Source organism: Musca autumnalis, unplaced genomic scaffold (genome assembly GCF_047663935.1).
Source record: "Musca autumnalis isolate F117 unplaced genomic scaffold, ASM4766393v1 scaffold_3, whole genome shotgun sequence".
Classification (NCBI taxonomy): domain Eukaryota; kingdom Metazoa; phylum Arthropoda; class Insecta; order Diptera; family Muscidae; genus Musca; species Musca autumnalis.
Genome location: NW_027411866.1, coordinates 13,046,611 through 13,059,551, shown reverse-complemented (window position 1 = coordinate 13,059,551; position 12,941 = coordinate 13,046,611). Strand labels below are relative to the sequence as shown.

At 33.5% G+C, this 12,941-nt stretch overlaps 1 protein-coding gene across 31 annotated transcripts in view; it reads left to right on the top strand.

The window, feature by feature from the left end:
- trol (terribly reduced optic lobes) overlaps window positions 1–12,729 on the top strand; it is a 387,741-nt gene extending 375,012 nt beyond the window's left edge. For all 31 annotated transcript variants that reach the window (XM_073973632.1, XM_073973639.1, XM_073973635.1 and 28 more), the window contains 8 exons: window positions 3,585–3,808; window positions 5,625–5,900; window positions 6,303–7,228; window positions 7,301–7,718; window positions 9,174–9,405; window positions 9,487–9,903; window positions 9,965–10,112; window positions 12,485–12,729. In XM_073973632.1, the coding sequence (XP_073829733.1) occupies window positions 3,585–3,808; window positions 5,625–5,900; window positions 6,303–7,228; window positions 7,301–7,718; window positions 9,174–9,405; window positions 9,487–9,903; window positions 9,965–10,112; window positions 12,485–12,533 (2,690 nt within the window). In that variant the 3' untranslated portion in view covers window positions 12,534–12,729. The remainder of the gene's footprint in view (window positions 1–3,584; window positions 3,809–5,624; window positions 5,901–6,302; window positions 7,229–7,300; window positions 7,719–9,173; window positions 9,406–9,486; window positions 9,904–9,964; window positions 10,113–12,484) is intronic.
- The last annotated feature ends 212 nt before the right edge of the window (window positions 12,730–12,941 follow it).

Here is a 12,941-nt window from a genome sequence, read left to right as displayed (position 1 = left end):
TAAAACAGATTTTAAATTGAAAACTCCGGAACAAAATAATTTCGATAACTTACGATAATTCTAAATATATGGACAATAGTTAACAATTTTAGCCATATTGAAAGCAGGTTTTTCCAATTTAACGAAATTCCACTTAAAACATCCTTCAAGTATTTAAATTATGAGAAAATAAAACTCGATATCTTTCGATAATGGCAAAATACGGCCAATAGTTTGTAATTCTGGATATCTTCAAAGCAGACAATATCGATTATCTATATTCTACATAAAATATCGTTCAAATATTTAAATTATGATAAAATAAAACTCGATAAAATTCGATAATTAAAAAAAAAATGTGACAAAAGTTGATCATTTTAGGCAATTTAGAAGACAAACCAATTATAATAAAAAATTCACGAAAAATAAATTCCGATAACTTACGATAATTTCAAAAATATTGATAATAGTTAACAATTTGGACAATTTTTAAATCAGACAATGGCAATTTTTCGATATCCCACTTCAAAAATATGAATTATATAATTTCGATAACTTGCGATAATTCTAAAAATATGGAAAATAGTTAACAATTTTAGCCATATTGAAAGCAGGCATTGCCAATTTAACGAAATTCCACCGAAAACATCCTTCAAGTATTTAAACTATGAGAAAATAAAACTCGATAACTTTCGATAATGGCAAAATACGGCAAATAGTTTGTAATTCTGGCTATTTTCAAAGCAGACAATATCGATTTTCTATATTTTACATAAAATATCTTTCAAATATTTAAATTATGAGAAACTAAAACTCTATAAATTTCGATAATTCAAAAAAATGTGACAAAAGTTGATCATTTTAGGCAATTTAGAAGACAAACCAAATATAATAAAAAAATCACGAAAAATAAATTCCGATAACTTACGATAATTTCAAAAATATTAATAATAGTTAACAATTTGGACAATTTTTAAATCAGACAATAGCAATTTACCGATATCCCACTTCAAAAATATGAATTATAGGAAAATTAAACTCGATAAATTTCGATAGTTCCAAAGATACGCATAATAATTAATAATGTGGGCTATTTTTATAACTGAAATGGCCACTTTTTCGGCATCCCAAATTATACACCTTTCCAAAATTACAATTATAGGAAACTAGAACTCGATGACTTTCGATAATAGCAAGAACACAGTAGATACTTAATAATTTTGACCATTTTTAAAACGCAATTTACATCTGACGTTTTTTAATAAAACATTCGTCATTTAAGTTGTCAATTCCATGGAATTCAGTCAAATAAATGATGTAAATTCTCAATACATCTGTTTTAAGTGCAAGTGTAAACTGCATTTAAAGCAGATAATTTACATTTAACGGAAATCCACGTAAAACCTGACTCAATAATGCAAAAATGGACAAATCAAACTCGATAACTTACGATAATTTCAAAACATACGGCTAATAGTAAATAATTTTATCCATTTTCACTTGGCAAATGGGTTTTGTTAAAAATACTGCCTTTAAAAATGCCTTTTTTGATGAAATTTAACTTCGATAATTCTCGATAAATAAAATTGTTTAGAGGGAATATTCGGCAGCTTAATACATTTTTGTATATTTCAAAATGAGACAAGCTAATTTAACATAAGTCGTAATTAAATATAAACAAAATGCTTTTAAAAATTGTAAAATAAACAAAAATCATTTTCGATAATTTCCGATAAATGAAGTATTTTGAAAAAAGGTGATTCATTCATATTGTTAGCAATTTTGTCCATTTTGAGGAAAAACAATTATTAGCAAATGGTAGCTAACATGTTTTTAGAAAACTGTCTTTCGATAACATCCGATAAATCGGCATCTTAAAGTATGTAATTTGTAGTTTCACCAAATATTGCACATTACTAATGGGTACTTTACACGATATGTTTTTTACATATGAGTTGTCACTTTTCATATACATTTTGTATGGGAGAAGTGACAACTCATATGGAAAAAACATATCGTGTAAAGTACCCATAACGCAGACAAGCCCTTGCTATTAGAAAAATGTAAAAAAACTTAAATCCTCTTAAATAGATCTTTTATATGATATACAGTTACGCATTTATCGAAATTTATCGTTAATCAGTATTACTTATATTGCAATATTTCCTTATGTTATCGAAAAAATAATAAAAATGTGTAAGAATCTACGCAGTTCTGGAACAGACCATTATCTGGAAATAAATTCGGAAACATGGCACAATTACCCAGGTAGTGGCATCGTAAATTTTTGAATATGTTATGTCAAAACTTTCTTTATGTTGTTGGGAAAATTACAACAAAAATAATTTGTTTATAAAGTCTGTGTTTAGACACACAAATTTTTCGGAAAAGTAAATTGAGTTTTTTGGGAGAGAGCGGAGAGGAAAGAGCTCCTCAATACCCTTTCCTACCCCTTATTGCCTAAAAACTGAATTTACTTTCCCGAGAAATTTGGGTGTCTAAACACGGACAAAGGGATTTGACTTTTCATATTCGATCAGCTGGTGTGATACCACTACCTGGTAGTTCTGCCATGTTCGGAAAGTACAAAGCTAAAGCCGCATTCACATCAAACATGTTTTAATAAAACACGTAATTTAGGTTGTCAACTACATTGAATATCTGTCAAATAAATGACATATTTGACACAAACGCATGTGTTAGGTGCCAGTGCACATTAGGTTTAACAATAATATTAATGTCTCCTTTATTTTCAAAATTTTCAACAAATTATTTTTTAAATTTTAGAGGTGTTGGTTATTAATTAAAAAAATTCTATATATTTCTAAACAAGTAATTATTTGTATTTAATTAAATTGTATAATTTTGTGTTATTTAGTTACAAAGAATTGATATTAGTTCTATAAAATATTATCATTGTTTGTTTGTCTTATCGATCTTTATCAAAATTATTGCTTTATCAAAACAAAAACTGTTTTTGCTAACATAATTTATGTTTATTTTTATGTATTTTTCACCTTCTCTTTCGTACCAAATCAAAACAAAAATCGAAAAACCAAAAATCCATGGCTAAAAATTTTGCACCACAAAAATTGTCTCGAAATTCTTCACCCTGAACGTTGTCTGTGTGCTCTCATCTGTCTATGTGTAATGCTGAAAATTTCATACCAAATATTTAAAAAACCAAAACAATCTTTCGAAAACTTCTTGTGATCATCGTTCATCATCAACAACCAAACAAAAATACCACGATTTTTACAAAAAAAAAAAACCAAAAAAAATGTTGCTGTATCCGAAATCTCCAAAACCAAAAATATTGCGGCGTTTGAAAATTTTGTCCTAACATCATCCATTGTTCCACTCAATTGGCAAAAAAAATAATGATTTTCTGTTGTGATTTATAAACTACGTTGTATCCTGATGAAATTCGAAAACCCACAACACGAAACCACCCTCACACATCCACATGCACCACCACTACCAATAAACCTCACCACAATGCACCCTACATATTTACTCTATACACTGAAAACAAAAAAAATATCAAAACATAATCTTGAAAATTGGTTTTACAACAACAACAAACATTGTTAACAAACAAACAGCTGGTGTAAGACCCATGCCCCCGACCTATTATCCTCCTGTTCCACTTCCACACTATTCAACCACAACACCACGTCATCGTGATTTAAGTTTGAAATTGGATCAGCAACATTCAAATCTACGCGTTGGTGAATCAACCGAAGTGGAGTGTTATTCATCCGATAACAGTTATACCGATGTTGTATGGGAAAGAGCCGATGGTAAACCATTGCCATTACACATTAAGGTGAGTGTCAATAACAAATTTAAGAATTTTTTATGAAATCGATAACACCAAAATCGAAATTTATCGATAATCGATAACTTAAAAATCGATTTTTTTAACACCCAATATCGATAGATGGTTTTGTCTATCGATATTATCGGATTAGAAACCGCTAACCTAAAATTCATTGAAATAAATATAAAATTCGCGGCTTTTCGATTTGGCGGATTGAGAAAGTACGTCCGTAGTCACACTTACAAATTTTTCAAAAAAATAAAACGTATTTTTTGTATATTTTTATTAAACAAAAATAACGCGTTTTCTCCTCTATATTTATTTCTGTGAACTACTTGTGCAAAATGTCAAAAAGCACAGACATTACCGCAATTTTTATTTCCAAATTAATAGTGATGACAAATTAACGATAATATCGAAAACAATCGACTTTTTGAAATTTAATATCGAAAATATCTAAAAAGCAGTACACATTGTCAGTTTTGAATGACGATATTTCGCAGTTATCGATAACTGTCCAACCGTCCAGCAACCACAAAACATTTTGTGGTTGCATGATGAATGACAAAAATCAACGGCCACACTAGCAAGCACCAACAAAGCTGTCATTCAAAACTGACAATGTGTACTCAGCTTAATGTTGGGAATATCGATAGTTTGCCAGCTCTACTACTATGCCATGGCGGAATAAGAAAGTGTTACATCGATAACAATAATTGGTCAATTTTCCACACCAAACGTCAAAATATCGCATTACTGTGATTTTCTTGTTTACCTTTTGTATGTAATTTTATTCACAATAATGCATTTTGACAACTAATGTGATAATCAGATGTTTTTGCCGTTGTACCTGTATTATTGTGCCATGTACTATACCCAATAACCGTTTTACATTTGCTCTGTTCCAGAACCTGCAAGAATCTACTATTTGTTACAATGATAACATTTTTTCCTTTATGTTATCGGAAATATAGTAAAAATTAGTAGATTCTTGCAGTTCTGGAACAGACCTATTGATTTTTAATGAAAACCAAGCTAATTTATGTTTCGATAACAGTCTTAAATTGCATATTGCGGCAACTAGTTTATGATTTTTTTAAAATTTTTATAGACAAGGAAAATGTAATGAACATTTTGCATCGTTCCATTCAATGCACTTTATCGAATGTTACCGATAAATTTTAAGAATTTATACATAAACCGAATTATATCAGACAAGTTTAAATAAAACTCGTCATTCAAATTGTCAATCCTTTGAAAGCAAATTTTTATACGTTAAGTACAGTACACATTGTCAGTTTTGAATCACGATTTATGGCAATTATCGATAACTGTCCAACCGTCCAGCAACCACAAAATATTTTGTGGTTGCATGATGAATGACAAAAATGAACGGCCACACTAGCAAGCAACAACAAAGCTGTCATTCAAAACTGACAATGTGTACCCAGCTTTAGCTGTAGCTTTTTGACGTTTTCAAGAAAATTGGTGATTGATAAAAGCATTGTTATCGATGATGTTATCGGAACCCGATAACAATTATTTTCCAACACTCATTTCAGCATGTCAGTAACTGTTAAAGAAACAATACATCTGCATTATTCACATCGACATATGGCTTTTATCGAAATTGATTATCAAAACAAGTTCGATAAATCGCATCTTACGATAACTTTTGGGTATACAAATTCAATAAAACCGATATCCAAGGGATTTGTAATACTTCATTTATATTTTTTTCAAAAATAATCGATCAAGAAATTTATCGATTTCACTTTATCGAAATCCGATAACAATTTCCCTTTATCTGTGTTTCCTCTAGCAAATTGGCAATCGCTTGATCATCAACCATGTAACTCCCGCCGATGCTGGTAACTATCTCTGCAAATGTAAGACCGATGAAGGCGACCTCTACACCACCAGTTATGAATTGGCCATTGAAGCCAATACCCATGAATGGAAACATCCCAAAATTGAACATGCCGAAGTTGGAGCAGCTGTGAAATTGCACTGTGATGCCGAAGATGCCCACCTTTCACCAAACTACAGATGGTCACGTCAATATGGACAAATGCAAATGGGCACCGATATTTTGAGTGTAAGTGGCAGCTTATGCTTGGTTTACATTTACGAAATCCACTCGATTTCAACTGTCAATTCCTTTGTATACGTCAAATGAAATCTCATTTGAAATCCATTGGATTTCATTTGACGTTTAAGCAATGAAATTGACAGTTGAAATCGAGTGGAATTCGTAAATGTAAACCAAGCATTAACGCCTAAAGCTGAAAACACATCCAACGTTTCAGTATAGTTGGTTGTCATTGCGGATACAAGAATAAAAGAGCAAGGGCAACATAAATCGAATTTTTCTTTATTCTTTTATCAGAAATGACGCCCAACGTTACTGAAATATTGGATGTGTTTTCAGCTTTAGGATAATGTAATGTCTTCTAAGGGAATGTCTTTCATATCCTCCTTGTTTTTTTTTCTCCTACAGGACACCTTAAGCCTTGAAAATGTCCAGGCCAATGATGCCGGTACCTATGTATGTACCGCCACTGCACCCAATGGCGAATCCGTTGACTATCCCACAATTTTGGTTGTGACCGGTGCCATTCCCCACTTCCATCAAGAACCTCTTAGCTATATGTCATTCCCCACATTGCGTGATTCCTATGTAAAGTTCAATTTTGACATTACATTCCGCCCAGAACAAGGTGATGGCCTTTTGCTCTTCAATGGTCAAAAGCGTGGTAATGGAGATTACATTTCGCTCTCCTTGAATGATCAATATCCTGAATTCCGTTTCGATTTGGATGGCAAGACCATGATTGTACGCGGTGAACAAGCATTGAGCTTGAATGAATGGCACACCATTCGGGTGCATCGTTTCAGACGTGATGGTTACATGCAGGTAGATGGTCAACATCCCATTGCCTTCCCCACTTTGTCAGCTTCCTCTTCGCTGGATTTGGCTGAAGATCTCTACTTGGGTGGTGTTCCCAGCTGGGATATTTTACCTGATGAGGCCATTGAACAACAGCTCGGCTTTGCTGGTTGCATTAGCCGTTTGACTTTGCAGGATAGCATTATTGAATTGATGAAGGATGCCAAAATGAAGGAAGGCATTACCGCTTGCCAGCCTTGCGATACCAATCCTTGCTCCAATAGTGGCATTTGCCTAGAAAGTCAAACTGAAATGGGTTATACCTGTGTGTGTCAACAGGGCTGGACTGGTCGCCACTGTGCCGTTGAGGGTACTCAATGTACACCTGGTATCTGCGGAACAGGACGTTGTGAAAACACCGAAACTGGTATGGAATGTTTGTGCCCCCTGAACAAGACTGGAGATCGTTGTCAATACATTGAACATTTGAATGAGAATAGTTTGGCCTTTAAGAAGAACAGTTTCGCCGCCTATGGGTAAGCTGTCTGCAAAGCAAATATTCAGAAACTATACTTAATGTATCTCCCCTTTCTTCCTCTTCTTTTTAGTACTCCACGTGCCTCCAAATTGAACATCAAATTCCAAGTAAGACCCAATAGCCTAGAAGATGCCGTACTCTTGTATGCTGCCGAATCACGTTTGCCAAGTGGTGATTATGCCGCCGTTGTTTTGCGTAACAAACACGTTGAATTGATCATTAATACCGGAGCTCGTTTGAAACCTGTCGTTGTACGATCCCTACACCCATTGCCAGCCAATAAATGGACTGAAATTGAAATTGCCCGCCGCTTTGGTGAAGGTATTCTCCGCGTTGGCACCGATCCCGAACAAAAAGCCAAGGCTGCTGGTGCCGCCAGAACTTTGTACATAAAGACGCCCATGTATATTGGTGGCTTTGATCATGAAAAGATTACCCTCAATCGTGATGTGAACATTACACAAGGTTTCGATGGTTGTATATCAAATGTAAGTATGAAGGCGGGAAAAATTGGGGGATTTTGGGCAAAAATATCGAGATTTGGCAAGGAATGTCATAAAATTTAAGTAAGTCCCGGTTAACACTAGAGTGATTACATTGAAATTATGCGTCCCTAGATCGACTTCATAGAAGAGTAAAGCTGAAAACACATCCAACATTTGAGTAAAGTTTTGTGTCGTTTTGGCTGTTTTTACACTCTTGGGCATGATGCCGAAAAATTCAAATTCATTTGAAATATATGCCGGCAAACAGATCAACGCTGGACTTTGGTGTCGGCGTCGCCCTGTTGTTGTTTTTTTTTTTCAACACCCAACACAAAACTTTACTCAAACGTTAGATGTGTTTTCAGCTTTAAGGCCTCGGCACATAAGGTGCGTTGATCGTCGCGTTACAACAACCACATGAAAACTTCAAGAACAAACTTGGCATCACCTACACATTTTTCATGTGGTTGTTGTTTTCAACGCACCACGCGTCGCACAACGGACCGTATGTATTTGGCCCATAAAGGCCGAAACTCAATCAGCTCGTTCCTTCGCTTTTCTCTAGTAAAAGAATAAATGCAACAAGCAACCTAGTTCAAATTCGTCTTGGCCGTTCTTTATTCTTTTACCTGAAATGAAGCGGCACAAGCAAAAAAAGTCCATTGTGTTTCTACCCTTAACTCGATCTAAGAACACCTAAGGGGCCAAATACATACGATTCGTTGTGTGGCGCCTTGTGCGTTGAAAAATGTGTAAGTGATGCCAAGTTTGTTCTCGAAGTTTTCATGTGGTTGTTGTAACGCGACACACAACGGATCGTATATACAGAGCCCCTAATTTCATGAACTTTTTTCAATGAAATCACTGTAGAGTGAATATTAAAGTTGCTTTGTCAGAAATGGTTAACATTTGGTCTGTTCCAGTACTGCAAGAATCTACTATTTTTTCGATAACATAAAGGAAAATATGTTATCGTAGTAAAAAATAGTAGCTTCTTGCAGGTTTTGGAACAGAGCAATTGAAAAAAATGGGAAAACTAATGCTTTGTTTACATTTACGAAATCCACTCGATTTCAACTGTCAATTCCATTGCTTAAACGTCAAATGAAACCCAATGGATTTGAGATGAGTTTTCATTTGACGTATACGCAAAAGAATTGGCAGTTGAAATCGAGTAGATTTCGTAAATGTAAACAAAGCATTAGTTTCCCCAGACCTATTCTAAACAAATGGTCGGATTGGGAGAAAATGAGGGGATTTTGGGCCCAATTCACACGGTCCGTTGTGCGCGTTGAGAACAACAACCACATGCAAAATGCGTAAGTGATGCCAAGTTTGTTCTTGAAGTTTTCATGTGGTTGTTGTAACGCAACGCTTAACTGACCGTATTTATTTGGCTCTTTTCTGAAAACTTAAAATTATAACATGTTTTTCCATATTTATACTTTCAACGTTTAGCTCTATGAAGGTCAACGTCAATTAAATTTGATTGCCGATATCCAAGATGCTGCCAACATACAAAACTGTGGTGAAATTAATGAAATCGACCAAAATGAAAACTTTGACAAGGATGTTGAACAAGATGCCTGCTCTAGTGACCCCTGTGAGAATGGTGGAACTTGTGTGGTAGAAAATGAAGAAGCTGTATGTCTGTGTAACATAGGCTTTGCTGGCAAACATTGTGAAGATCGTACGTTAAAAAAATTTATTTATTTTGGAAAAACTCTAGTAATCTTTAAAAAATTCTCTTTTTTTCCACCTGCCAAAACAGATATTTCCCTGCAGTTCGATGCCAATTTCCATGGTAATGGTTATTTGGAATTGAATCGCTCACAATTCGATGAACAAATTGAACAGAAATTCTCCAGTGCCGCCATGGTATTCTCAACGACTGCCCCTGATGGTCTATTGTTATGGTGGGGTCAACCCAAAGGTGAAGCTTACACGGGACAAGATTTTATGGCTGTAGCCATTGTTGATGGTATTGCTGAATTTGCATTCCGTTTGAATGGTGAAGAAAAGGTTATACGCAATCCTGATAAGCGTGTGGATGATGGTATACGTCACATTCTACTGATTAAGCGTACCGATAATACCGCCATCTTGGAATTGGATCACATCTTGTATGCTGATGAAACCAATGATACTGGTAAAGATACAATGAGTCTGCCAGGTCATGTGTTTATTGGTAAGTTCAAAGGAATGGAATGGTTTTGAAGAAAGGAATAAAATTGTATTATTTTTCCCAGGTGGCGCTCCTAATCTTGAATCATTTACCGGTGGCCGTTATAAGCATCACTTTAACGGTTGTGTACGAGTTGTTGAAGGTGAAGCTAGCGGTATCATAGAAGTAGGCAAAGTAGCTATAAGCGGTAACAATGTTGACACCTGTCCAAAGTAAGTATTATTATCTTTTCTCTCTCTCTCTCTCTCTTTAATTTTAATAAATATTTTTTGTAATCTCTCTCTCATGCTGCATTTTCATAAAGTAACTGGATACCCTCTAGTTTAGTTGATAATCAATTACCTATTAAAACTGACTTCCATTTTGATCCTAGTATGTTTGATGATTTAGATCAGCCACCACCGGTTCACATATTATATCCCCATCCTCCATTTTCAACTATTTTGACAAGTGGTTCCTTAAAGTCATTTAATTTCCGATTTCATTTTCTATCACACTTCTGTCACTTAAGATCTCATCAAAACATATCAAGTTTAGGCTTAATATCAACAATAGTCTGCCGTTTATTGGAATCATTTGTATTAAGTAAAGGCAATTTTTTGTTATTTATAAAAATTTCAGTGAAAACATAAGGAAATTTTGTGTGGCAAAAAAACGCGTAGTGAAGTCAATTTTCCCAGTATATTAGGGTTGGTAAAATGTGGCAGGACTAGAAGTTTAAAAGAAATTGGGTGATTATTTTGGTAAGAAGCTGCTAGAACATCATAGAAAAATCGTGTTATTTAAGTTGTCAATCCGATTTCTGTCAAATAAATGTCACATTTCCACAAAACACTTGTTTCAGGTGCCAGTGTAAATAAGGTTTAAGGTAATAAAAACCGTTAACCTGAAAACATACAACGTTTGATTAAAAAGGGCGACGACGATACCAAAGTCCAGCGTTTATCTGTTTGTCGGCATATGTATATTTCAAATAAATTTGAATTTTTCGGCATCATGCCCAACAGTGTAAAAACGGCCAAAACGACACAAAACTTTACCCAAACGTTGTATGTGTTTTCAGCTTTAGTGCTTTTGTCGGGTTAACCTTTTTATGAGGATATATTTGACGTACACGGTTATAAGTTAACGTACTCTATGTAAATGTAGTTTAACTTTTATAATGAAGCAGCAGTTTGGGGCCAAATAAATATGGCCCCGGCAGATACGGTCCGTTGTGAGTCGCGTTTGCGCGTTGAAAACTACAACCACATGAAAATGTATAAGTGATTCCAAGCTTGTTTTTGAAGTTTTCATGTGGTTGTTGTAACGCCACGCTTAAAGCTGAAGACACATCCAACGTTTGAGTAAAGTTTTGTGTTGGGCGTTGAGAAAAAACAACAACGGGGCGACGCCGACACCAAAGTCCAGCTTGCCGGCAAATATTTCATATGAATTTTTCGGCATCATGCCAAACAGTGTAAAAACGGCCAAAACGACATAAAACTTCACCTAAACGTTGGACGTGTTTTCAGCTTTAGGGCTCTGCACATACGATCCGTTGAGTGTCGCTTTACAAACGCCAATTTTGACAAACACAGAGAATGTCGAACGGAAAAAAGAAGTGTCATGTCATTCGACAATGATGGCTTGTGTAAACGCCGCTTTATAATTGATTGAAGGAAGGTGATGCCAATACAGCGTTTTTATGGTACATGGTTCCCGTTGTTTACTTTCTCTTTGAAATCTCTCATTTGACATGAATGGGTAGTGTGGTCAATTCAGCGTTTTTTGAGATACCTGAATAAAGTTTTCACACACAAAAAATATATATTAAAAGATAAAATAGATATTAAAAGACAATGATAATTTAAAATTGTATAAAGTCGGCCACTTTACCAACCTGAACGTATTTAAAGGGAATGAAATCAAATTCTAATAGAATATTATAAGAAAAAAGAAAGCACAGATAACATAACTAATCCTACAAAATATCACTCATATCCAATTGTATGTAAGTCATATGTATTATAAAATTCATATATTTATAGGAAAAATATAAAATTATCATATACACTAAGAAATATTCATTATAGTTATGCAAGCTTAAAAGTAGCTAAGCTTTTTGAAATAGAAAAGAAAATGTATTACCTTGTTATTGATTGTTAAATCTGTTATATTTTAAAGGAATTAGGTGGGAATTTTTAAAGGATTTTAAGTTTTTTTTTAGTACTAAAAGGATAAAACTATGTTTTTTGGTTGAGTTTAATAATATAACATTTTTCTAAGTTCATTTTGGCGGCATAAAATTGTTTTGAATTCAACCGAAATAAAAGTATACTATTAATTCTAATAAAAAATATGAAAAATAAATATTATAAAGCGCTGTGAAATAAATCAATAATTGATATTATAGCATAATATTGTGTATTATATAAATATATGTAAAAATAGCAACTGGTTTTTATATTTAACATAAATATTAAGAAACAGTTTTAGTAATTTTTTATGAATATTAAAAATTATTTTTGAGATTTTATTTTTCTATTAAAATGTTTTTTTTTATTTTTATTAATTTTTTTCTTTCTTTTTATTATTTTTTTAGTGCGGATGAGGATGTTGATTTCGATGGTACCGAGCCCCCAGTCGTTTAATAGTTTTCTTTTCTTAGTTTAAAGAAATTATTATTTGATAATTTTTCTTAAAAAACAAAAAAACTTGGATAATACTGCACAAAAAAAAACTTTGAAAAATTTAACTCAAAATCAAAACGAAATTTTTAAAAAGCAAAAAAATCCACTAATTTAGTTTCCTTTTTTATAAAATAAAAACATAACTATTAAGCCAAAACTAACGTAAAGGAAAAACAAACAAAACTAATTTTTAAACAAAAAAAAACGAATCCAAATGTGTCATATATATATTTTTAAATTTAAGTGAAAAAGAATAACATATCGCGCCAGCTCCTTACGAACGAACAAGAACAATACTAAATAATGGATAATGCACAACATAAATTACAACTATAACAACACACGCTTAAAACAATGCAAACCAATAAA